The sequence below is a fragment of the Salmo salar genome, chromosome ssa06 (genome assembly GCF_905237065.1).
Source record: "Salmo salar chromosome ssa06, Ssal_v3.1, whole genome shotgun sequence".
NCBI lineage: Eukaryota > Metazoa > Chordata > Actinopteri > Salmoniformes > Salmonidae > Salmo > Salmo salar.
The window spans coordinates 4653429-4679950 of record NC_059447.1 but is presented as its reverse complement, the minus strand read 5'-3'; the positions used below and the strand labels follow the sequence as shown (position 1 = coordinate 4679950).

At 51.1% G+C, this 26522-nt stretch overlaps 1 protein-coding gene across 1 annotated transcript in view; it reads left to right on the top strand.

Annotated features, from left to right (window-relative positions):
- The window catches only part of LOC123743371 (tRNA-dihydrouridine(16/17) synthase [NAD(P)(+)]-like), a 30147-nt gene extending 6463 nt beyond the window's left edge, over window positions 1–23684 (top strand). The window contains exons 6-14 of the mRNA XM_045719609.1: window positions 405–487; window positions 3454–3557; window positions 3765–3912; window positions 3988–4084; window positions 17047–17135; window positions 17404–17570; window positions 18140–18177; window positions 21296–21371; window positions 21471–23684. Of these exons, the coding sequence (XP_045575565.1) occupies window positions 405–487; window positions 3454–3557; window positions 3765–3912; window positions 3988–4084; window positions 17047–17135; window positions 17404–17570; window positions 18140–18177; window positions 21296–21371; window positions 21471–21631 (963 nt within the window). The 3' untranslated portion in view covers window positions 21632–23684. The remainder of the gene's footprint in view (window positions 1–404; window positions 488–3453; window positions 3558–3764; window positions 3913–3987; window positions 4085–17046; window positions 17136–17403; window positions 17571–18139; window positions 18178–21295; window positions 21372–21470) is intronic.
- Window positions 23685–26522: the final 2838 nt, after the last annotated feature.

Sequence of the window (26522 nt, the reverse complement as noted above, 5' to 3'; positions counted from 1 at the left end):
TTTGGATTGGAGATGTTTAACGTGAGTCTGGAAGGAGAGTTTACAGTCTAACCAGACACCTAGGTATTTGTAGTTGTCCACATATTCTAGGTCAGAACCGTCCAGGGTGGTGATGCTAGTCGGGCGGTGTGATATAGAGAAGCACCTGAGTGAGTTGAGTGTGTAATTACACAGGTACTTTCCCGAAACGGATGACAAACAACTGGATTGGTTATCCCTATTATGCCCTGCCTCCAGTCCACTTACCCATATCTGAACAAGAGAACCTCATCGAATGTTCCTCGTAGTACTGCAGTGTCACCCGTGCTGTCTCTCCATAGCAACACAGACACACTCATTTCATTTCATTTGAATTTAACCAGGTAGGCAGTCTTTTCATTCAGACCTCTCCATCTCTGTCTCAGCTGCTGACCGTTCACGGTCGGACCAAGGACCAGAAAGGACCCGCGACAGGCATCGCTAGCTGGGAACACATCAAGGCTGTACGGTACGCAGACTACACTGCAGTTCTCTACAGTTAAATAAAGACTACAGAGAAGAACCAATATTATGTTTCTCCAACAAACATTGAGATTGTCAGTTGGAGACTGACAACTGTTTGTGTAGACAGTTTGTGTAGTCTAGTAGGTCTCTGCTGGGTAGTTGGAGGTAGTTTGTGTAGTCTAGTAGTCTCTGCTGGGTAGTTGGAGGTAGTTTGTGTAGTCTAGTAGGTCTCTGCTGTGTAGTTGGAGGTAGTTTGTGTAGTCTAGTAGGTCTCTGCTGGGTAGTTGGAGGTAGTTTGTGTAGTCTAGTAGGTCTCTGCTGGGTAGTTGGAGGTAGTTTGTGTAGTCTAGTAGTCTCTGCTGGGTAGTTGGAGGTAGTTTGTGTAGTCTAGTAGGTCTCTGCTGGGTAGTTGGAGGTAGTTTGTGTAGTCTAGTAGGTCTCTGCTGGGTAGTTGGAGGTAGTTTGTGTAGTCTAGTAGGTCTCTGCTGTGTAGTTGGAGGTAGTTTGTGTAGTCTAGTAGGTCTCTGCTGGGTAGTTGGAGGTAGTTTGTGTAGTCTAGTAGGTCTCTGCTGGGTAGTTGGAGGTAGTTTGTGTAGTCTAGTAGGTCTCTGCTGGGTAGTTGGAGGTAGTTTGTGTAGTCTAGTAGGTCTCTGCTGGGTAGTTGGAGGTAGTTTGTGTAGTCTAGTAGGTCTCTGCTGGGTAGTTGGAGGTAGTTTGTGTAGTCTAGTAGGTCTCTGCTGGGTAGTTGGAGGTAGTTTGTGTAGTCTAGTAGGTCTCTGCTGGGTAGTTGGAGGTAGTTTGTGTAGTCTAGTAGGTCTCTGCTGTGTAGTTGGAGGTAGTTTGTGTAGTCTAGTAGGTCTCTGCTGGGTAGTTGGAGGTAGTTTGTGTAGTCTAGTAGGTCTCTGCTGTGTAGTTGGAGGTAGTTTGTGTAGTCTAGTAGGTCTCTGCTGTGTAGTTGGAGGTAGTTTGTGTAGTCTAGTAGGTCTCTGCTGTGTAGTTGGAGGTAGTTTGTGTAGTCTAGTAGGTCTCTGCTGGGTAGTTGGAGGTAGTTTGTGTAGTCTAGTAGGTCTCTGCTGTGTAGTTGGAGGTAGTTTGTGTAGTCTAGTAGGTCTCTGCTGTGTAGTTGGAGGTAGTTTGTGTAGTCTAGTAGGTCTCTGCTGGGTAGTTGGAGGTAGTTTGTGTAGTCTAGTAGGTCTCTGCTGGGTAGTTGGAGGTAGTTTGTGTAGTCTAGTAGGTCTCTGCTGGGTAGTTGGAGGTAGTTTGTGTAGTCTAGTAGGTCTCTGCTGTGTAGTTGGAGGTAGTTTGTGTAGTCTAGTAGTCTCTGCTGTGTAGTTGGAGGTAGTTTGTGTAGTCTAGTAGGTCTCTGCTGGGTAGTTGGAGGTAGTTTGTGTAGTCTAGTAGGTCTCTGCTGGGTAGTTGGAGGTAGTTTGTGTAGTCTAGTAGGTCTCTGCTGGGTAGTTGGAGGTAGTTTGTGTAGTCTAGTAGGTCTCTGCTGTGTAGTTGGAGGTAGTTTGTGTAGTCTAGTAGTCTCTGCTGTGTAGTTGGAGGTAGTTTGTGTAGTCTAGTAGGTCTCTGCTGGGTAGTTGGAGGTAGTTTGTGTAGTCTAGTAGGTCTCTGCTGGGTAGTTGGAGGTAGTTTGTGTAGTCTAGTAGGTCTCTGCTGGGTAGTTGGAGGTAGTTTGTGTAGTCTAGTAGGTCTCTGCTGTGTAGTTGGAGGTAGTTTGTGTAGTCTAGTAGGTCTCTGCTGGGTAGTTGGAGGTAGTTTGTGTAGTCTAGTAGGTCTCTGCTGGGTAGTTGGAGGTAGTTTGTGTAGTCTAGTAGGTCTCTGCTGTGTAGTTGGAGGTAGTTTGTGTAGTCTAGTAGGTCTCTGCTGGGTAGTTGGAGGTAGTTTGTGTAGTCTAGTAGGTCTCTGCTGGGTAGTTGGAGGTAGTTTGTGTAGTCTAGTAGGTCTCTGCTGGGTAGTTGGAGGTAGTTTGTGTAGTCTAGTAGGTCTCTGCTGGGTAGTTGGAGGTAGTTTGTGTAGTCTAGTAGGTCTCTGCTGTGTAGTTGGAGGTAGTTTGTGTAGTCTAGTAGGTCTCTGCTGGGTAGTTGGAGGTAGTTTGTGTAGTCTAGTAGGTCTCTGCTGGGTAGTTGGAGGTAGTTTGTGTAGTCTAGTAGGTCTCTGCTGGGTAGTTGGAGGTAGTTTGTGTAGTCTAGTAGGTCTCTGCTGGGTAGTTGGAGGTAGTTTGTGTAGTCTAGTAGGTCTCTGCTGGGTAGTTGGAGGTAGTTTGTGTAGTCTAGTAGGTCTCTGCTGGGTAGTTGGAGGTAGTTTGTGTAGTCTAGTAGGTCTCTGCTGGGTAGTTGGAGGTAGTTTGTGTAGTCTAGTAGGTCTCTGCTGTGTAGTTGGAGGTAGTTTGTGTAGTCTAGTAGGTCTCTGCTGGGTAGTTGGAGGTAGTTTGTGTAGTCTAGTAGGTCTCTGCTGGGTAGTTGGAGGTAGTTTGTGTAGTCTAGTAGGTCTCTGCTGGGTAGTTGGAGGTAGTTTGTGTAGTCTAGTAGGTCTCTGCTGGGTAGTTGGAGGTAGTTTGTGTAGTCTAGTAGGTCTCTGCTGGGTAGTTGGAGGTAGTTTGTGTAGTCTAGTAGGTCTCTGCTGGGTAGTTGGAGGTAGTTTGTGTAGTCTAGTAGGTCTCTGCTGGGTAGTTGGAGGTAGTTTGTGTAGTCTAGTAGGTCTCTGCTGGGTAGTTGGAGGTAGTTTGTGTAGTCTAGTAGGTCTCTGCTGGGTAGTTGGAGGTAGTTTGTGTAGTCTAGTAGGTCTCTGCTGGGTAGTTGGAGGTAGTTTGTGTAGTCTAGTAGGTCTCCAAGAAGTTCCTTCACAGGAAAACATTCTATTATACTCTACTGTACAGTACTCTCTTCTGTTGTCACATAGCTGATCATGTGATTGTACTGGGTTTATTAAGTAGTCTCTCTCTCTTTCTGTTTGTTGTTGCTATAGGAACGCTGTTAACATCCCTGTGTTCGCTAACGGTAACATCCAACACCTGAGTGATGTGGAGCAGTGTATGGAGGAGACTGGAGTACAGGGGGTGATGAGTGCAGGTACACACACACACCTCCGCCGCACCTTGAGTAAATAGTCACCCAAGAGTCATAACACCTACTAATTTGTGTTTATCACTTTCTCTCTCTCTCATGTGTCTGTGTGTATGGTTATCTCTGTGTGTGTGTGTGGTTCTTTCTGTGTGTGTGTGTGTGTGTGTGTGTGGTTCTGCGTGTTTCTCTCTTTCTCTGTGTGTGTGTTTCCAGAGGGGAACCTCCATAACCCAGCTCTGTTTGAGGGTCTCAGCCCTCCTGTATGGGAGATGGCTGAGGAGTATCTAGAGGTGGTCAGTCAGTACCCTCCCTGTACCCTGTCCTATGTCAGAGCACACCTCTTCAAGCTCTGGCACCACACGTATGTAACACACACACTCAGTACTTCACTATCGCCACAATCTGTGTGTGAGTTTATTTGTTAGTGTTTCTCCAGACTGCAGATCCACAAGGACCTGAGAGAGGAGCTGGCTAAGGTGAAGAACCTGCAGGGGCTGACAGAGGTCAGCAGACAACTCAGACTACGCTGCCAGGTACCAAGGGTTAGGGTTAGCTACACTGTCAGGTACCAAGGGTTAGGGTTAGCTACACTGCCAGGTACCAAGGGTTAGGGTTAGCTACACTGCCAGGTACCAAGGGTTAGGGTTAGCTACGCTGCCAGGTACCAAGGGTTAGGGTTAGCTACACTGTCAGGTACCAAGGGTTAGGGTTAGCTACGCTGTCAGGTATCAAGGGTTAGGGTTAGCTACACTGTCAGGTACCAAGGGTTAGGGTTAGCTACGCTGCCAGGTACCAAGGGTTAGGGTTAGCTACACTGTCAGGTACCAAGGGTTAGGGTTAGCTACACTGTCAGGTACCAAGGGTTAGGGTTAGCTACACTGCCAGGTACCAAGGGTTAGGGTTAGCTACACTGTCAGGTACCAAGGGTTAGGGTTAGCTACGCTGTCAGGTACCAAGGGTTAGGGTTAGCTACACTGCCAGGTACCAAGGGTTAGGGTTAGCTACACTGTCAGGTACCAAGGGTTAGGGTTAGCTACACTGCCAGGTACCAAGGGTTGGGGTTAGCTACGCTGCCAGGTACCAAGGGTTAGGGTTAGCTACGCTGTCAGGTACCAAGGGTTAGGGTTAGCTACGCTGCCAGGTACCAAGGGTTAGGGTTAGCTACGCTGTCAGGTACCAAGGGTTAGGGTTAGCTACGCTGTCAGGTACCAAGGGTTAGGGTTAGCTACACTGCCAGGTACCAAGGGTTAGGGTTAGCTACGCTGTCAGGTACCAAGGGTTAGGGTTAGCTACACTGCCAGGTACCAAGGGTTAGGGTTAGCTACACTGCCAGGTACCAAGGGTTAGGGTTAGCTACACTGCCAGGTACCAAGGGTTAGGGTTAGCTACGCTGCCAGGTACCAAGGGTTAGGGTTAGCTACACTGCCAGGTACCAAGGGTTAGGGTTAGCTACACTGTCAGGTACCAAGGGTTAGGGTTAGCTACGCTGCCAGGTACCAAGGGTTAGGGTTAGCTACGCTGCCAGGTACCAAGGGTTAGGGTTAGCTACGCTGTCAGGTACCAAGGGTTAGGGTTAGCTACGCTGCCAGGTACCAAGGGTTAGGGTTAGCTACGCTGCCAGGTACCAAGGGTTAGGGTTAGCTACGCTGCCAGGTACCAAGGGTTAGGGTTAGCTACACTGCCAGGTACCAAGGGTTAGGGTTAGCTACGCTGCCAGGTACCAAGGGTAGGGTTAGCTACACTGCCAGGTACCAAGGGTTAGGGTTAGCTACACTGCCAGGTACCAAGGGTTAGGGTTAGCTACGCTGCCAGGTACCAAGGGTTAGGGTTAGCTACGCTGCCAGGTACCAAGGGTTAGGGTTAGCTACGCTGTCAGGTACCAAGGGTTAGGGTTAGCTACGCTGTCAGGTACCAAGGGTTAGGGTTAGCTACACTGCCAGGTACCAAGGGTTAGGGTTAGCTACACTGCCAGGTACCAAGGGTTAGGGTTAGCTACACTGCCAGGTACCAAGGGTTAGGGTTAGCTACACTGCCAGGTACCAAGGGTTAGGGTTAGCTACACTGCCAGGTACCAAGGGTTAGGGTTAGCTACACTGCCAGGTACCAAGGGTTAGGGTTAGCTACACTGCCAGGTACCAAGGGTTAGGGTTAGCTACACTGCCAGGTACCAAGGGTTAGCTACACTGCCAGGTACCAAGGGTTGGGGTTAGCTACACTGCCAGGTACCAAGGGTTAGGGTTAGCTACACTGCCAGGTACCAAGGGTTAGGGTTAGCTACGCTGTCAGGTACCAAGGGTTAGGGTTAGCTACGCTGCCAGGTACCAAGGGTTAGGGTTAGCTACACTGCCAGGTACCAAGGGTTAGGGTTAGCTACACTGCCAGGTACCAAGGGTTAGGGTTAGCTACACTGCCAGGTACCAAGGGTTAGGGTTAGCTACACTGCCAGGTACCAAGGGTTAGGGTTAGCTACACTGTCAGGTACCAAGGGTTAGGGTTAGCTACACTGCCAGGTACCAAGGGTTAGGGTTAGCTACGCTGTCAGGTACCAAGGGTTAGGGGTTAGCTACGCTGTCAGGTACCAAGGGTTAGGGTTAGCTACACTGTCAGGTACCAAGGGTTAGGGTTAGCTACACTGCCAGGTACCAAGGGTTAGGGTTAGCTACGCTGTCAGGTACCAAGGGTTAGGGTTAGCTACACTGTCAGGTACCAAGGGTTAGGGTTAGCTACACTGCCAGGTACCAAGGGTTAGGGTTAGCTACGCTGTCAGGTACCAAGGGTTAGGGTTAGCTACGCTGTCAGGTACCAAGGGTTAGGGTTAGCTACACTGCCAGGTACCAAGGGTTAGCTACACTGCCAGGTACCAAGGGTTAGCTACACTGCCAGGTACCAAGGGTTAGCTACACTGCCAGGTACCAAAGGGTTAGCTACACTGCCAGGTACCAAGGGTTAGCTACACTGCCAGGTACCAAGGGTTAGCTACACTGCCAGGTACCAAGGGTTAGCTACACTGCCAGGTACCAAGGGTTAGCTACACTGCCAGGTACCAAGGGTTAGCTACACTGCCAGGTACCAAGGGTTAGGGTTAGCTACACTGCCAGGTACCAAGGGTTAGCTACACTGCCAGGTACCAAGGGTTAGGGTTAGCTACACTGCCAGGTACCAAGGGTTAGGGTTAGCTACACTGCCAGGTACCAAGGGTTAGCTACACTGCCAGGTACCAAGGGTTAGGGTTAGCTACACTGCCAGGTACCAAGGGTTGGGGTTAGCTACACTGTCAGGTACCAAGGGTTAGGGTTAGCTACACTGTCAGGTACCAAGGGTTAGGGTTAGCTACACTGCCAGGTACCAAGGGTTAGGGTTAGCTACGCTGCCAGGTACCAAGGGTTAGGGTTAGCTACACTGCCAGGTACCAAGGGTTAGGGTTAGCTACACTGTCAGGTACCAAGGGTTAGGGTTAGCTACACTGTCAGGTACCAAGGGTTAGGGTTAGCTACGCTGCCAGGTACCAAGGGTTAGGGTTAGCTACACTGCCAGGTACCAAGGGTTAGGGTTAGCTACGCTGTCAGGTACCAAGGGTTAGGGTTAGCTACACTGCCAGGTACCAAGGGTTAGGGTTAGCTACGCTGCCAGGTACCAAGGGTTAGGGTTAGCTACGCTGCCAGGTACCAAGGGTTAGGGTTAGCTACACTGCCAGGTACCAAGGGTTAGGGTTAGCTACGCTGCCAGGTACCAAGGGTTAGGGTTAGCTACACTGCCAGGTACCAAGGGTTAGGGTTAGCTACACTGCCAGGTACCAAGGGTTAGGGTTAGCTACGCTGCCAGGTACCAAGGGTTAGGGTTAGCTACGCTGCCAGGTACCAAGGGTTAGGGTTAGCTACGCTGCCAGGTACCAAGGGTTAGGGTTAGCTACGCTGCCAGGTACCAAGGGTTAGGGTTAGCTACACTGCCAGGTACCAAGGGTTAGGGTTAGCTACGCTGCCAGGTACCAAGGGTTAGGGTTAGCTACGCTGTCAGGTACCAAGGGTTAGGGTTAGCTACACTGTCAGGTACCAAGGGTTAGGGTTAGCTACGCTGCCAGGTACCAAGGGTTAGCTACACTGCCAGGTACCAAGGGTTAGGGTTAGCTACACTGCCAGGTACCAAGGGTTAGGGTTAGCTACACTGCCAGGTACCAAGGGTTAGGGTTAGCTACGCTGTCAGGTACCAAGGGTTAGGGTTAGCTACACTGCCAGGTACCAAGGGTTAGGGTTAGCTACACTGCCAGGTACCAAGGGTTAGCTACACTGCCAGGTACCAAGGGTTAGGGTTAGCTACACTGCCAGGTACCAAGGGTTAGGGTTAGCTACGCTGCCAGGTACCAAGGGTTAGGGTTAGCTACGCTGTCAGGTACCAAGGGTTAGGGTTAGCTACACTGCCAGGTACCAAGGGTTAGCTACACTGCCAGGTACCAAGGGTTAGGGTTAGCTACACTGTCAGGTACCAAGGGTTAGGGTTAGCTACACTGCCAGGTACCAAGGGTTAGGGTTAGCTACACTGCCAGGTACCAAGGGTTAGGGTTAGCTACACTGCCAGGTACCAAGGGTTAGGGTTAGCTACACTGCCAGGTACCAAGGGTTAGGGTTAGCTACACTGCCAGGTACCAAGGGTTAGGGTTAGCTACGCTGCCAGGTACCAAGGGTTAGGGTTAGCTACGCTGTCAGGTACCAAGGGTTAGGGTTAGCTACGCTGTCAGGTACCAAGGGTTAGGGTTAGCTACGCTGCCAGGTACCAAGGGTTAGGGTTAGCTACGCTGCCAGGTACCAAGGGTTAGGGTTAGCTACGCTGCCAGGTACCAAGGGTTAGGGTTAGCTACGCTGCCAGGTACCAAGGGTTAGGGTTAGCTACGCTGCCAGGTACCAAGGGTTAGGGTTAGCTACGCTGCCAGGTACCAAGGGTTAGGGTTAGCTACGCTGCCAGGTACCAAGGGTTAGGGTTAGCTACGCTGCCAGGTACCAAGGGTTAGGGTTAGCTACGCTGCCAGGTACCAAGGGTTAGGGTTAGCTACGCTGTCAGGTACCAAGGGTTAGGGTTAGCTACACTGCCAGGTACCAAGGGTTAGGGTTAGCTACACTGCCAGGTACCAAGGGTTAGGGTTAGCTACACTGCCAGGTACCAAGGGTTAGCTACACTGCCAGGTACCAAGGGTTAGGGTTAGCTACACTGCCAGGTACCAAGGGTTAGGGTTAGCTACACTGCCAGGTACCAAGGGTTAGGGGTTAGCTACACTGCCAGGTACCAAGGGTTAGGGTTAGCTACACTGCCAGGTACCAAGGGTTAGGGTTAGCTACGCTGCCAGGTACCAAGGGTTAGGGTTAGCTACGCTGTCAGGTACCAAGGGTTAGGGTTAGCTACGCTGTCAGGTACCAAGGGTTAGGGTTAGCTACGCTGTCAGGTACCAAGGGTTAGGGTTAGCTACACTGCCAGGTACCAAGGGTTAGCTACACTGCCAGGTACCAAGGGTTAGCTACACTGCCAGGTACCAAGGGTTAGCTACACTGCCAGGTACCAAGGGTTAGCTACACTGCCAGGTACCAAGGGTTAGCTACACTGCCAGGTACCAAGGGTTAGCTACACTGCCAGGTACCAAGGGTTAGCTACACTGCCAGGTACCAAGGGTTAGCTACACTGCCAGGTACCAAGGGTTAGGGTTAGCTACACTGCCAGGTACCAAGGGTTAGCTACACTGCCAGGTACCAAGGGTTAGCTACACTGCCAGGTACCAAGGGTTAGCTACACTGCCAGGTACCAAGGGTTAGCTACACTGCCAGGTACCAAGGGTTAGCTACACTGCCAGGTACCAAGGGTTAGGGTTAGCTACACTGCCAGGTACCAAGGGTTAGGGTTAGCTACACTGCCAGGTACCAAGGGTTGGGGTTAGCTACACTGCCAGGTACCAAGGGTTGGGGTTAGCTACGCTGCCAGGTACCAAGGGTTGGGGTTAGCTACGCTGCCAGGTACCAAGGGTTAGGGTTAGCTACACTGCCAGGTACCAAGGGTTAGGGTTAGCTACACTGCCAGGTACCAAGGGTTAGGGTTAGCTACACTGTCAGGTACCAAGGGTTAGGGTTAGCTACGCTGCCAGGTACCAAGGGTTAGGGTTAGCGATGCTGTCAGGTACCAAGGGTTAGTGTTAGCTACACTGCCAGGTACCAAGGGTTAGGGTTAGGTACACTGTCAGGTACCAAGGGTTAGGGTTAGCTACGCTGTCAGGTACCAAGGGTTAGGGTTAGCTACACTGCCAGGTACCAAGGGTTAGCTACACTGCCAGGTACCAAGGGTTAGGTTAGCTACACTGCCAGGTACCAAGGGAGGGTTAGCTACACTGCCAGGTACCAAGGGTTAGCTACACTGCCAGGTACCAAGGGTTAGCTACACTGCCAGGTACCAAGGGTTAGCTACACTGCCAGGTACCAAGGGTTAGCTACACTGCCAGGTACCAAGGGTTAGCTACACTGCCAGGTACCAAGGGTTAGCTACACTGCCAGGTACCAAGGGTTAGCTACACTGCCAGGTACCAAGGGTTAGCTACACTGCCAGGTACCAAGGGTTAGCTACACTGCCAGGTACCAAGGGTTAGGGTTAGCTACGCTGCCAGGTACCAAGGGTTAGGGTTAGCTACACTGCCAGGTACCAAGGGTTAGCTACACTGCCAGGTACCAAGGGTTAGCTACACTGCCAGGTACCAAGGGTTGGGGTTAGCTACGCTGCCAGGTACCAAGGGTTAGGGTTAGCTACACTGCCAGGTACCAAGGGTTAGGGTTAGCTACGCTGTCAGGTACCAAGGGTTAGGGTTAGCTACGCTGTCAGGTACCAAGGGTTAGGGTTAGCTACGCTGCCAGGTACCAAGGGTTAGGGTTAGCTACGCTGTCAGGTACCAAGGGTTAGGGTTAGCTACACTGCCAGGTACCAAGGGTTAGGGTTAGCTACACTGCCAGGTACAAAGGGTTAGGGTTAGCTACACTGCCAGGTACCAAGGGTTAGGGTTAGCTACACTGCCAGGTACCAAGGGTTAGGGTTAGCTACACTGTCAGGTACCAAGGGTTAGGGTTAGCTACGCTGACAGGTACCAAGGGTTAGGGTTAGCTACGCTGCCAGGTACCAAGGGTTAGGGTTAGCGACGCTGTCAGGTACCAAGGGTTAGGGTTAGGGTTAGGGTTAGCTACGCTGTCAGGTACCAAGGGTTAGGGTTAGCTACACTGTCAGGTACCAAGGGTTAGGGTTAGCTACACTGCCAGGTACCAAGGGTTAGGGTTAGCTACGCTGTCAGGTACCAAGGGTTAGGGTTAGCTACGCTGCCAGGTACCAAGGGTTAGGGTTAGCTACACTGCCAGGTACCAAGGGTTAGGGTTAGCTACACTGCCAGGTACCAAGGGTTAGGGTTAGCTACACTGTCAGGTACCAAGGGTTAGGGTTAGCTACGCTGTCAGGTACCAAGGGTTAGGGTTAGCTACACTGCCAGGTACCAAGGGTTAGGGTTAGCTACACTGCCAGGTACCAAGGGTTAGCTACACTGCCAGGTACCAAGGGTTAGCTACACTGCCAGGTACCAAGGGTTAGCTACACTGCCAGGTACCAAGGGTTAGCTACACTGCCAGGTACCAAGGGTTAGCTACACTGCCAGGTACCAAGGGTTAGCTACACTGCCAGGTACCAAGGGTTAGCTACACTGCCAGGTACCAAGGGTTAGCTACACTGCCAGGTACCAAGGGTTAGCTACACTGCCAGGTACCAAGTAGGGTTAGCTACACTGCCAGGTACCAAGGGTTAGCTACACTGCCAGGTACCAAGGGTTAGCTACACTGCCAGGTACCAAGGGTTAGCTACACTGCCAGGTACCAAGGGTTAGGGTTAGCTACACTGCCAGGTACCAAGGGTTAGGGTTAGCTACACTGCCAGGTACCAAGGGTTAGGGTTAGCTACACTGCCAGGTACCAAGGGTTAGGGTTAGCTACACTGCCAGGTACCAAGGGTTAGGGTTAGCTACACTGTTAGGTACCAAGGGTTAGGGTTAGCTACACTGCCAGGTACCAAGGGTTAGGGTTAGCTACACTGCCAGGTACCAAGGGTTAGGGTTAGCTACACTGCCAGGTACCAAGGGTTAGGGTTAGCTACACTGTCAGGTACCAAGGGTTAGGGTTAGCTACACTGCCAGGTACCAAGGGTTAGGGTTAGCTACACTGCCAGGTACCAAGGGTTAGGGTTAGCTACACTGTCAGGTACCAAGGGTTAGCTACACTGCCAGGTACCAAGGGTTAGGGTTAGCTACACTGCCAGGTACCAAGGGTTAGGGTTAGCTACACTGCCAGGTACCAAGGGTTAGGGTTAGCTACACTGCCAGGTACCAAGGGTTAGGGTTAGCTACACTGCCAGGTACCAAGGGTTAGGGTTAGCTACACTGCCAGGTACCAAGGGTTAGGGTTAGCTACACTGCCAGGTACCAAGGGTTAGGGTTAGCTACGCTGCCAGGTACCAAGGGTTAGGGTTAGCTACGCTGCCAGGTACCAAGGGTTAGGGTTAGCTACGCTGCCAGGTACCAAGGGTTAGGGTTAGCTACGCTGCCAGGTACCAAGGGTTAGGGTTAGCTACGCTGCCAGGTACCAAGGGTTAGGGTTAGCTACACTGCCAGGTACCAAGGGTTAGGGTTAGCTACACTGCCAGGTACCAAGGGTTAGGGTTAGCTACACTGCCAGGTACCAAGGGTTAGGGTTAGCTACACTGCCAGGTACCAAGGGTTAGGGTTAGCTACGCTGTCAGGTACCAAGGGTTAGGGTTAGCTACGCTGCCAGGTACCAAGGGTTAGGGTTAGCTACACTGTCAGGTACCAAGGGTTAGCTACGCTGCCAGGTACCAAGGGTTAGGGTTAGCTACGCTGCCAGGTACCAAGGGTTAGGGTTAGCTACGCTGCCAGGTACCAAGGGTTAGGGTTAGCTACGCTGCCAGGTACCAAGTGTTAGGGTTAGCTACACTGCCAGGTACCAAGGGTTAGGGTTAGCTACGCTGTCAGGTACCAAGGGTTAGGGTTAGCTACACTGCCAGGTACCAAGGGTTAGGGTTAGCTACACTGCCAGGTACCAAGGGTTAGGGTTAGCTACACTGCCAGGTACCAAGGGTTAGCTACACTGCCAGGTACCAAGGGTTAGCTACACTGCCAGGTACCAAGGGTTAGCTACACTGCCAGGTACCAAGGGTTAGCTACACTGCCAGGTACCAAGGGTTAGCTACACTGCCAGGTACCAAGGGTTAGCTACACTGCCAGGTACCAAGGGTTAGCTACACTGCCAGGTACCAATAGGGTTAGCTACACTGCCAGGTACCAAGGGTTAGGGTTAGCTACACTGCCAGGTACCAAGGGTTAGGGTTAGCTACGCTGCCAGGTACCAAGGGTTAGGGTTAGCTACGCTGCCAGGTACCAAGGGTTAGGGTTAGCTACGCTGCCAGGTACCAAGGGTTAGGGTTAGCTACGCTGCCAGGTACCAAGGGTTAGGGTTAGCTACGCTGCCAGGTACCAAGGGTTAGGGTTAGCTACGCTGCCAGGTACCACGGGTTAGGGTTAGCTACGCTGCCAGGTACCACGGGTTAGGGTTAGCTACACTGCCAGGTACCAAGGGTTAGGGTTAGCTACACTGCCAGGTACCAAGGGTTAGGGTTAGCTACACTGCCAGGTACCAAGGGTTAGGGTTAGCTACGCTGTCAGGTACCAAGTAGGGTTAGCTACGCTGCCAGGTACCAAGGGTTAGGGTTAGCTACGCTGCCAGGTACCAAGGGTTAGGGTTAGCTACGCTGCCAGGTACCAAGGGTTAGGGTTAGCTACGCTGCCAGGTACCAAGGGTTAGGGTTAGCTACGCTGCCAGGTACCAAGGGTTAGGGTTAGCTACGCTGCCAGGTACCAAGGGTTAGGGTTAGCTACGCTGCCAGGTACCAAGTGTTAGGGTTAGCTACACTGCCAGGTACCAAGGGTTGGGGTTAGCTACACTGCCAGGTACCAAGGGTTAGGGTTAGCTACACTGCCAGGTACCAAGGGTTAGGGTTAGCTACACTGCCAGGTACCAAGGGTTAGCTACACTGCCAGGTACCAAGGGTTAGCTACACTGCCAGGTACCAAGGGTTAGCTACACTGCCAGGTACCAAGGGTTAGCTACACTGCCAGGTACCAAGGGTTAGCTACACTGCCAGGTACCAAGGGTTAGCTACACTGCCAGGTACCAAGGGTTAGCTACACTGCCAGGTACCAAGGGTTAGCTACACTGCCAGGTACCAAGGGTTAGCTACACTGCCAGGTACCAAGGGTTAGCTACGCTGCCAGGTACCAAGGGTTAGCTACGCTGCCAGGTACCAAGGGTTAGGGTTAGCTACGCTGCCAGGTACCAAGGGTTAGGGTTAGCTACGCTGCCAGGTACCAAGGGTTAGGGTTAGCTACGCTGCCAGGTACCAAGGGTTAGCTACACTGCCAGGTACCAAGGGTTAGGGTTAGCTACGCTGTCAGGTACCAAGGGTTAGGGTTAGCTACGCTGTCAGGTACCAAGGGTTAGGGTTAGCTACACTGCCAGGTACCAAGGGTTAGGGTTAGCTACACTGCCAGGTACCAAGGGTTAGCTACACTGCCAGGTACCAAGGGTTAGCTACACTGCCAGGTACCAAGGGTTAGCTACACTGCCAGGTACCAAGGGTTAGCTACACTGCCAGGTACCAAGGGTTAGCTACACTGCCAGGTACCAAGGGTTAGCTACACTGCCAGGTACCAAGGGTTAGCTACACTGCCAGGTACCAAGGGTTAGCTACACTGCCAGGTACCAAGGGGTTAGCTACACTGCCAGGTACCAAGGGTTAGCTACACTGCCAGGTACCAAGGGTTAGGGTTAGCTACACTGCCAGGTACCAAGGGTTAGGGTTAGCTACACTGCCAGGTACCAAGGGTTAGGGTTAGCTACGCTGCCAGGTACCAAGGGTTAGGGTTAGCTACGCTGCCAGGTACCAAGGGTTAGGGTTAGCTACGCTGCCAGGTACCAAGGGTTAGGGTTAGCTACGCTGCCAGGTACCAAGGGTTAGGGTTAGCTACGCTGCCAGGTACCAAGGGTTAGGGTTAGCTACGCTGCCAGGTACCAAGGGTTAGGGTTAGCTACGCTGCCAGGTACCACGGGTTAGCTACACTTTCAGGTACCAAGGGTTAGGGTTAGCTACACTGCCAGGTACCAAGGGTTAGGGTTAGCTACACTGCCAGGTACCAAGGGTTAGGGTTAGCTACGCTGCCAGGTACCAAGGGTTAGGGTTAGCTACGCTGTCAGGTACCAAGGGTTAGGGTTAGCTACGCTGCCAGGTACCAAGGGTTAGGGTTAGCTACACTGTCAGGTACCAAGGGTTAGCTACGCTGCCAGGTACCAAGGGTTAGGGTTAGCTACGCTGCCAGGTACCAAGGGTTAGGGTTAGCTACGTTGCCAGGTACCAAGTGTTAGGGTTAGCTACGCTGCCAGGTACCAAGGGTTAGGGTTAGCTACGCTGCCAGGTACCAAGGGTTAGGGTTAGCTACGCTGCCAGGTACCAAGGGTTAGGGTTAGCTACACTGCCAGGTACCAAGGGTTAGGGTTAGCTACGCTGTCAGGTACCAAGGGTTAGGGTTAGCTACACTGCCAGGTACCAAGGGTTGGGGTTAGCTACACTGCCAGGTACCAAGGGTTAGGGTTAGCTACACTGCCAGGTACCAAGGGTTAGGGTTAGCTACACTGCCAGGTACCAAGGGTTAGCTACACTGCCAGGTACCAAGGGTTAGCTACACTGCCAGGTACCAAGGGTTAGCTACACTGCCAGGTACCAAGGGTTAGCTACACTGCCAGGTACCAAGGGTTAGCTACACTGCCAGGTACCAAGGGTTAGCTACACTGCCAGGTACCAAGGGTTAGCTACACTGCCAGGTACCAAGGGTTAGCTACACTGCCAGGTACCAAGGGTTAGCTACACTGCCAGGTACCAAGGGTTAGCTACACTGCCAGGTACCAAGGGTTAGCTACACTGCCAGGTACCAAGGGTTAGCTACACTGCCAGGTACCAAGGGTTAGCTACACTGCCAGGTACCAAGGGTTAGGGTTAGCTACACTGCCAGGTACCAAGGGTTAGGGTTAGCTACACTGCCAGGTACCAAGGGTTAGGGTTAGCTACACTGCCAGGTACCAAGGGTTAGGGTTAGCTACGCTGTCAGGTACCAAGGGTTAGGGGTTAGCTACGCTGCCAGGTACCAAGGGTTAGGGTTAGCTACGCTGCCAGGTACCAAGGGTTAGGGTTAGCTACGCTGCCAGGTACCAAGGTTTAGGGTTAGCTACGCTGCCAGGTACCAAGGGTTAGGGTTAGCTACGCTGCCAGGTACCAAGGGTTAGGGTTAGCTACGCTGCCAGGTACCAAGGGTTAGGGTTAGCTACGCTGCCAGGTACCAAGGGTTAGGGTTAGCTACGCTGCCAGGTACCAAGGGTTAGGGTTAGCTACGCTGTCAGGTACCAAGGGTTAGGGTTTGCTACGCTGCCAGGTACCAAGGGTTAGGGTTAGCTACACTGCCAGGTACCAAGGGTTAGGGTTAGCTACACTGCCAGGTACCAAGGGTTAGGGTTAGCTACACTGCCAGGTACCAAGGGTTAGAGTTAGCTACTCTGTCAGGTACCAAGGGTTAGGGTTAGCTACGCTGTCAGGTACCAAGGGTTAGGGTTAGCTACACTGTCAGGTACCAAGGGTTAGGGTTAGCTACGCTGCCAGGTACCAAGGGTTAGGGTTAGCTACGCTGCCAGGTACCAAGGGTTAGGGTTAGCTACGCTGCCAGGTACCAAGGGTTAGGGTTAGCTACGCTGCCAGGTACCAAGGGTTAGGGTTAGCTACACTGCCAGGTACCTAGGGTTAGCTACACTGCCAGGTACCAAGGGTTAGGGTTAGCTACGCTGCCAGGTACCAAGGGTTAGGGTTAGCTACACTGTCAGGTACCAAGGGTTAGGGTTAGCTACACTGCCAGGTACCAAGGGTTAGGGTTAGCTACACTGCCAGGTACCAAGGGTTAGGGTTAGCTACGCTGCCAGGTACCAAGGGTTAGGGTTAGCTACACTGCCAGGTACCAAGGGTTAGGGTTAGCTACGCTGCCAGGTACCAAGGGTTAGGCTTAGCTACACTGCCAGGTACCAAGGGTTAGGGTTAGCTACACTGCCAGGTACCAAGGGTTAGGGTTAGCTACACTGCCAGGTACCAAGGGTTAGGGTTAGCTACGCTGCCAGGTACCAAGGGATAATTTTGTTTTTCACCTTTCCTTCCCTCCTCCCCAAAATGTTTTACTCCTTTTTAGTTTCTCTTCCTCACCAATTGCTCCTCCTCTTTTTCCCCTCTTCTCCCCCCTCCCCCTCTTCTCCCCCTTCCCCCCCTCTTTTCTCCCTCCTCCCAACACAGCTAGATGATGACACTGGTTGTTTTCTCATTTGTTTAACCTCTGCAGGAGGAGATAACCAATGGAGGAGAGGAGGCGGGGCAGGTGGTTGGGCTGCCATTCCCTCATTGGATCTGCCAGCCGTACGTCAGACCAGTGTGAGTGACAATTTCCTGTTGAGAATCCTAACTTGAGATCTGTGTACATTCCTTTACTTAGATTTGTGTGTATTAGGTAGTTGTTGTTCGATTACTGGTTAGATATTACTGCACTGTCGGAACTAGAAGCACAAGCATTTCACTACACTCGCATTAACATCTGCTGACCATGTGACCAATACAATTTAATGTGATTAGAAGATCAGTCATCAGTCCACACATAGAAACCGTAACATGTTGACTTGAGGATGAACATTGTTCCTGCCAGGCCGAAGGATCTGGTTGCTAACAGCAACGGTACGGAGGTGAAGGCAGTGCGTCACAAGAGGGCGTTGTCACTAGAGGACTCGGACGGGGCGAGCGACGCCCTCTCCAAAAACAAACAGAAGAAGAAAGCCAGAAACCCCCACAAGAACTTCTGTCCCGAGCAGAAACGTGAGTCATTTTTCCTCGTAGTATTGCAGTCACCTATGCTCTCTCTCTCTCTCTCCAGTCTAATGAAGCAATAAGGCCCTTAGCCGTGGGATATTAGCCATATACCACAAACCCCCAAGGTGTCTTATTGCTATTATAAACTGGTTACCAACGTAATTAGAGCAGTGAAACTAAATGTTTTGTCATACCCGTGGTGTACGGTCTGATAAACCACAGCTGTCAGCCAATCAGCATTCAGGGCTCGAACCACCCAGTGTATGACAAAACATTTGTTTTAACTGCTCTAATTACGTTGGTAACCAGTTTATAATAGCAATAAGACACCTCGGGATATATGGCCAATACACCACGGCTAAGGGCTGTGTCCAGACACTCAGCGTTGCGTCGTGCTTAAGAACAGCCCTTAGCCGGGGTATATTGGTATATGTTTTGTCATACCCGTCGTATACCACGGCTGTCAGCCAATCAGCATTCAGGGCTGGAACCACCCAGTTTCTAATGCTACAGAGCCTCAGCCTACACAAACAGTACAGTAGATAACCTCTGTTTTACCTCTGTTTTCTCTGCAGCAAAGTACATCAAGTGTGAGCAGTGTGGAAATCCAAAGGTGAGTGTAGAGACCTCTTCACCCTGTTCCTCATTACCATGTGTAGCGACCTCTTCACCCTGTTCCTCATTACCATGTGTAGCGACCTCTTCACCCTGTTCCTCATTACCATGTGTAGCGACCTCTTCACCCTGTTCCTCATTAGCATGTGTAGGATGAGAGGGCATCAGATGAAGTTTAGCCCTGGCCTAAGAAACGTTCAACCTCTCTCCCAGTCCCTGTCCTAACTGACTGTGTATAGTAGTGTTACATATGCAGGTCAGATTCTTAGGAGCAAGAAGCAGAACTGCCACGTCTGTTGGCGCAATTTTGTACTTCTAGGTCCCTAACCTGTCTCCCCCCCCTCTCCAGGGCCCTAACCTGTCTCTCCCCCCTCTCCAGGGCCCTAACCTGTCTCTCCCCCCTCTCCAGGGCCCTAACCTGTCTCTCCCCCCTCTCCAGGTCCCTAACCCGTCTCTCCCCCTCTCCAGGTCCCTAACCCGTCTCTCCCCCCTCTCCAGGTCCCTACCCCGTCTCTCCCCCTCTCCAGGTCCCTAACCCGTCTCTCCCCCTCTCCAGGTCCCTAACCCGTCTCTCCCCCTCTCCAGGTCCCTAACCCGTCTCTCCCCCTCTCCAGGTCCCTAACCCGTCTCTCCCCCTCTCCAGGGCCCTAACCCGTCTCTCCCCCTCTCCAGGGCCCTAACCCGTCTCTCCCCCTCTCCAGGTCCCTAACCCCCTCTCTCCCTCTCCAGGTCTCTAACCCCCTCTCTCTCTCCAGGTCCCTAACCCCTCTCTCTCTCCAGGTCCCTAACCCCTCTCTCCCCTCTCCAGGTCCCTAACCCCTCTCTCTCCCCAGGTCCCTAACCCCCTCTCTCTCCCCAGGTCCCTAACCCCCTCTCCCTCTCCCGGTCCCTAACCCGTCTCTCCCCAGGTCCCTAACCATCCCTCTCTCTCTCAGGTCCCTAACCCTCTCTCTCTCTCCCCAGGTCCCTAACCCTCCCTCACTCTCTCCAGGTCCCTAACCCGTCTCTCCCCTCCAGGTCCCTAACCCCTCTCTCTCTCCAGGTCCCTAACCCCTCTCTCTCTCCAGGTCCCTAACCCCCTCTCTCTCTCCAGGTCCCTAACCCCTCTCTCCCTCCCCAGGTCCCTAACCCCTCACTCTCTCCCGGTCCCTAACCCGTCTCTCCCCCAGGTCCCTAACCCCTCTCTCTCTCCAGGTCCCTAACCCCCTCTCTCTCTCCAGGTCCCTAACCCCCTCTCTCTCTCCAGGTCCCTAACCCCCTCTCTCTCTCCAGGTCCCTAACCCCCTCTCTCTCTCCAGGTCCCTAACCCCTCTCTCTCTCCAGGTCCCTAACCCCTCTCTCTCTCCAGGTCCCTAACCCCCCTCCAGGTCCCTAACCCCCTCTCTCTCTCCAGGTCCCTAACCCCTCTCTCTCTCCAGGTCCCTAACCCCTCCAGGTCCCTAACCCCCTCTCTCTCTCCAGGTCCCTAACCCCCTCTCTCTCTCCAGGTCCCTAACCCCTCTCTCTCTCAGGGCCCCTAACCCCTCGCTCTCTCCAGGTCCCTAACCCCTCTCTCTCTCCAGGTCCCTAACTCCCTCCAGGGCCCTAACCCCTTGGCGCTCTCTCCAGGTCCCTAACCCCCCTCTCTCTCCAGGTCCCTAACTCCCTCCAGGGCCCTAACCCCCTCTCTCTCTCTCCAGGTCCCTAACTCTCTCCAGGTCCCTAACCCCCTCTCTCTCTCCAGGTCCCTAACCCCCTCTCTCTCTCCAGGTCCCTAACCCCCTCTCTCTCTCCAGGTCCCTAACCCCTCTCTCTCTCTCCAGGTCCCTAACCCCCTCCAGGTCCCTAACCCCCTCTCTCTCTCCAGGTCCCTAACCCCCTCTCTCTCTCCAGGTCCCTAACTCCCTCCAGGTCCCTAACTCCCTCCAGGGCCCTAACCCCCTCGCTCTCTCCAGGTCCCTAACCCCCTCTCTCTCTCCAGGTCCCTAACTCCTCCAGGGCCTAGCCCCTCGCTCTCTCCAGGTCCCTAACCCCCTCTCTCTCTCCAGGTCCCTAACTCCCTCCAGGGCCCTAACCCCTCTCTCTCTCCAGGTCCCTAACTCTCTCCAGGTCCCTAACTCCCTCCAGGGCCCTAACCCCTCTCTCTCTCCAGGTCCCTAACTCTCTCCAGGTCCCTAACCCCCTCGCTCTCTCCAGGTCCCTAACCCCCTCTCTCTCTCCAGGTCCCTAACTCTCTCCAGGTCCCTAACCCCTCGCTCTCTCCAGGTCCCTAACCCCTCTCTCTCTCCAGGTCCCTAACCCCCTCTCTCTCTCCAGGTCCCTAACTCCCCTCCAGGGCCCTAACCCCCTCTCTCTCTCCAGGTCCCTAACCTCTCTCTCCAGGTCCCTAACCCCCTCTCTCTCTCCAGGTCCCTAACTCCCTCCAGGGCCCTAACCCCCTCGCTCTCTCCAGGTCCCTAACCCCCTCTCTCTCTCTCCAGGTCCCTAACCCCTCTCTCTCTCCAGGTCCCTAACTCTCTCTCTCTCTCCAGGTCCCTAACCCCTCTCTCTCCAGGTCCCTAACCCCCTCGCTCTCTCCAGGTCCCTAACCCCTCTCTCTCTCCAGGTCCCTAACCCCCTCTCTCTCTCCAGGTCCCTAACTCTCTCCAGGTCCCTAACCCCTCGCTCTCTCCAGGTCCCTAACCCCCTCTCTCTCTCCAGGTCCCTAACTCTCTCCAGGTCCCTAACCCCTCTCTCTCTCCAGGTCCCTAACTCCCTCCAGGGCCCTAACCCCCTCTCTCTCTCCAGGTCCCTAACCCCCTCGCTCTCTCCAGGTCCCTAACCCCCTCTCTCTCTCCAGGTCCCTAACCCCTCTCTCTCTCCAGGTCCCTAACCCCTCGCTCTCTCCAGGTCCCTAACCCCCTCTCTCTCTCCAGGTCCCTAACTCTCTCCAGGTCCCTAACCCCCTCTCTCTCTCCAGGTCCCTAACTCCCTCCAGGTCCCTAACCCCTCTCTCTCTCCAGGTAATTCAGGTCCCTAACCCCCTCTCTCTCTCCAGGTCCCTAACCCCCTCTCTCTCTCCAGGTCCCTAACCCCCTCGCTCTCTCCAGGTCCCTAACTCTCTCCAGGTCCCTAACCCCCTCTCTCTCTTTTTGTAGGGTAATCAGTGTGTATTCAACCTGTGTCGAGGCTGCTGTAAAAAGAAGGCCTACAAGGAGGTGGCAGACTGCCCAAGTGAGTCCACACACACACACACACACACACACACACACACACACACACACAGCTATCTTTCTCAGATATATCATGTATTTCCTCTCGTCTGGTTTACAGGTCATGGGCTAAAGTTCAAGACCAAGGCAGAGAAACAGAAGTCAGAGCGGGAAGAGGAGAAGAGAAAGAGCAGAGGATTACAGGAGGAAGAGGATGGAGGATTGTTGAACGGGACCCCCAACACCCCAACAGACCCCCACAGAGGACAGACTGTGGCCTGAGACATGGACAAACAGGGACATAGACATCCATTCATACGTAGAGCAGTACACACACACCAGGATGTGAGAAACTCCATCCATCAACAGTATACAGAGACAAGAACGTGTTGTAAGGAACACACGTGTCCATCCATACAGTCTCATACTCACCACTGTCCTCCATTGCTGCTGTGCTGATCTGGCTTTGTTGGGGTTTCACCACTACGCCCTCCTCCTACCTGACTGACTGGAGGAGTCTTCCTGGACTAGCTCCACTGGGACTGATGTAATGGACAGCCTCCTCCTACCTGACTGACTGGAGGAGTCTTCCTGGACTAGCTCCACTGGGACTGATGTAATGGACAGCCTCCTCCTACCTGACTGACTGGAGGAGACTTCCTGGACTAGCTCCACTGGGACTAACGTAATGGACAGCCTCCTCCTACCTGACTGACTGGAGGAGTCTTCCTGGACTAGCTCCACTGGGACTGATGTAATGGGGAGTCTTCCTGGACTAGCTCCACTGGGACTGATGTAATGGACAGCCTCCTCCTACCTGACTGACTGGAGGAGACTTCCTGGACTAGCTCCACTGGGACTGATGTAATGGGGAGTCTTCCTGGACTAGCTCCACTGGGACTGATGTAATGGACGGACTAATTTCTCTCTTGGACTTTAGCATAACAAGTTAGCTTTGAAGTCAATGGGAGATTCACCCCAAAACGTCCAGTTACATGTGGGGCTTTCTAGTTGGTCTACAGCTGTTTCTGGAAGGAGGAAAAACTCATGGAGTCGTAACAGTACTATCCCAGTGCTGCTCAATCTCTACATGTATTAGTCTTTTGGTTGTGGTCAATAATGGGACTATTTCCTGGTGATCTTTGTCATGTTTTCCCCTGAACTAGAATGATATTTTATCACCTGACTGTTAGAATGGTGACTGTCCAACATAGTCAGTCCGTTTTTCTTTTTAGATCAATTTTCATCAACCTATCAAGCTCCTAGTCTTAATGTGTACCTGTGTGATGTGTAGGGCTTGGAGTTTGTTTTCTAGGCCTGTCTCCAGAAAGTATTTTAGGGTAGGGATGCTGATCTGAGATCTGTTCATCATTGTTGGGGCGGCAGTGGTTAGAGGGGCGGTAGGTAGCCTAGTGGTTAGAGCGTTGGGCCAGTAACCGAAGGGTTGCTAGATTGAATCCCTGAGCTGACAAGGTAAAACATCTGTCGTTCTGCCCCTGAACAAGGCAGTTAACCCACTGTTCCCCCGGTAGGCCGTCATTGTAAATAAGAATTTGTTCTTAACTGACTTGCCTAGTTAAATAAAATAAAAAATGATCTGAGATCTGTCCATATAGGTCTTATTCATTATGATCTGAAAGGCTAAACTGATCCTAGATCAGCACTCCTACTCTGAGGCGCTTGGTGGATACGGGCCCTGTGGTAAAACTCCTGGTCATTCTGATGTCATGTGTTTACAAGTCGGGAACTTTTTAAACTTCGAGTTAAAATTAACGTAAGTTATTTGCGTACTTTCCAAGTGGGAAACCTGGGGCCTCATCTTTCTTCAAGTTTCCAAGTTGTCTTGAACACACCATTACTGGGAACCAAACAGGGGGGGGGGGCCTACCTGAATTTGTCCAATAGAAACTCTTGTTTTTGTTGCAAAACATTTTCCATTATGAAATTGTTTTGCTATGGTTTGCACAAATCAATAAACCCCAGGTGAGAAGTCAATGCCAAATCACACTGGAAACTATTTTTTCATCACTTCAAATAATTGTAAATCATTTATATGAGTCATATATTTGGTTTTAATTTCTCTTTGTGATGGTTTTATTTATTTTCTGGTGGTTGGGGGTTGCTTGCATTGAGTTCAGTGCCTTCTGGTAGACATAACACTTGGCCTATCCAGTCATATATGAACTAGAGGTTAAATAAATGGATGTGACAAGTGAGAAATGGTGTATTTGATATTTTTCTCTTATCTATGATTTCTCCATTCATACATTTTGGGCCAAAATGAGCCCTTTTGTCAACTTTTGGATTTTCTGCTGAATATAAAACTGACACGTCATCTTGTCTTTTTACTGTGGTTTGTGGATTTAATTTTTTTTTAATTAATCCCCATCTGTATCGCAAGTAGTAGTAGATTCAATTACCATCTTGCATATAAGTCTTTGCTAGGTAAAGCCCCACCTTATCTCAGCTCACTGGTCACCACAGCAACACCCACCCGTAAAGCCAACACTTCCTTTGGCCACTTTTCCTTCCAGTTCTCTGCTGCCAATGACTGGAATTAATTGCAAAAATCTCTGAAGCTGGAGACTTAATCTCCCTCTCTAACTTTAAGCATCAGCTGTCAGAGCAGCTTACCTTTATATTTGTATTTTCTTTTGTGTTATTGACTGCATGTTTGTTTATGTGTAACTCGATGTTGTCGTTTTTGTCGCACTGCTTTGCTTTATCTTGGCCAGGTCGCAGTTGTAAATGAGAACTTGTTCTCAACTGGCCTACCTGGTTAAATAAATGTAAAATAAGAGGACTTTTATTTTTAAAGTCGTGAATATCAGACGAGACGTCATTCCGAAAAAGAAGCTGAAATCCCACGCTCGTAGCGTTTTTAATCAACGTAAATTCAGGCAAATTAGAGCAGAAAGTTTTGGTCGACTTTTGGCTAAACATTCTAGTAAAGAAAGTAAAACGCATCCAAATGGATAAAACGAACTGTCCGACGTTTATTGCCCCCGAAATGTCCAAACTACAGTGGTTAACCTCTTCCTCGCGGAGCGGCTAACCGCGGCTGCTATAGAGATCTTTGGGGCCGTGGAAAAAACGATACTCGAGTATCAGGAAGACGGGGTGACCATATTTTAGTTTTCAAAAAAAGAGGACAGCGGGAGCGGGAGGCAGACGGACACAGTGGGCGCTAAATACAAATGCGTTCACAACCATGCAACTATGTTATTTAACTTTAATACATAAAGTAATACATCCTTTACATTCAACTGTTGGCCCTCAACAATAGAATAACAAAAAAATAGTTTAGCTTTTAACACCTTTCTTTTCATGGCCATAGGTTAAAATAAAATAAACAGTTATAAAAAAATCCACTATTTCAGTCAAAAATAATGTCAGTCCTCCTGATGCTCTCTGGTATACTTTCCCGAAGATCGAATCTTTCCCAACAGTCCTTGATTACCAATCAAGTAGGCATGAAAGTCTTTGCAAGACATGTTTTTAAAGTTGTATTGTGTACACAGAAGCCCCTTCAGTGACTCAACAGACAAGTGATTCCTTTCCTTTGTCCACTGGCTTTGCATCAGTGAAAAAAACTCTCTACATTTGCATTGTGAGAAGGAATAGCAAAGAAAAACTGTGCAATCTTCAGTAGCTCTGAATGAAAATCTATGCTTTTGGACCTTTCAAAATATTTGGTCCACTTCTTGTGTGCTTGCAGATTACTGAACTCTCCATCACTGTTACACCTTTCTGTGAATTTCTTCAGGTTGGTGACCTGATCAAAGCACTTTGCATCATCAATTGGCACCCCCTTTTCTCCCAGGTGTTTTATACAGGCTTCTATGTCATTCCAGTCAGGTGTCTCACTCAGATCCATCCACATGAAAGAGGAGAACTCCTCCATGGGTGCCATCCATTTCTCCAGGCATGAACTGTACAGACCCTGTACTTGAGCATTGAAATGGTCACAATTCTTACCAAGTCCATCCTTGTGCTTTTGTGCCGATAGTCCCTTAACCTTAAGGGACATGAAGTTATTTGTCTTGCGTTCAAGAAGCATGGTGTGGACTTTGTTCAAAAGGTTCTTCACTTCCACAATTGAATTACTCTCCCTTTCCATCTCCTGAATGTGTGAATGAAACACACACGAGTGAGTGCATGTGCCAGAGGTACATTTCACTGAACTCTTCTTGATCAAGGAGGGCGTTTTTTCCTGTGACAAAAAGAATGCTTTCAAGGCTGGAAACATCTGCAGCAGCCTCTCAATACCTGGGAATAATGACAGCCATCGCGTCTTGCTGTGAGAAAGGAGACTTCTGTATTCAACATCAACAAATTCACAGTACTCCTTCAGATCCTCTGTGCGCACAGTGTAGATGTGAAAGTATTGACATATTTTGAAGATGATGTTCTCAATATCGACATCTAGTGTGTCTGCACCGTAATGAACACAATTGTTCAAGACGTGTGCTGGGCAGCCCACACCGATTAAAGACTTGTTCTGCAATGACTTCTTTAAGTTTGCGAAAACATTCTTTCCTTCTTCACGCCGGATTCCCCCGAACATTGTATTGCAGTTGTCACCTGTAAATACAATACATTTGGAAAAAATCCCATTATTTCCCAGTGTTTCTGCGATCGTATCAGCTGTCTCATTTGGAGTGTTTTTAACTTCGACTAATTTACTTTGCACGCCACCGTTCTTCCAATCAAAATACTGAATAAGCAGAGGGAATATTTTCACAGCACCGTGATTGCTCCCATCAGTAGAAACACCACAGTAAGGTATGTCTTCTAGTGCTTTCTGAGCTATGTCGACAGAATGTGGCGCTTTCACAGCGTTAACAGTCGCTTCGGTCTTAGTACGAGCGCTTGAACATTTTGGCGCAGTCTCGGAATCAGGGAAAGACGTTTTTAACAAGGCAGACTTGCAGTCAGTCCATTGATCTGTAGCTATTGTGATACTTCGTGTTGTGGAATGCAAAAACTCCCTCCGCAGCAGTAACAGCATCTTCTGTTTTACCTGCTCTCACAAAATCGTCAGTTAATTTACCTGACCAACTCTCTCCTTTAGCTGCAATTTTGTGTTTTGCGGAGCTTACGTGGGCTTCTAGGTCGCTAGCACCTTTATTTGACACTGACACGTACGTGCCAGCTTTGCAGGTCATACATG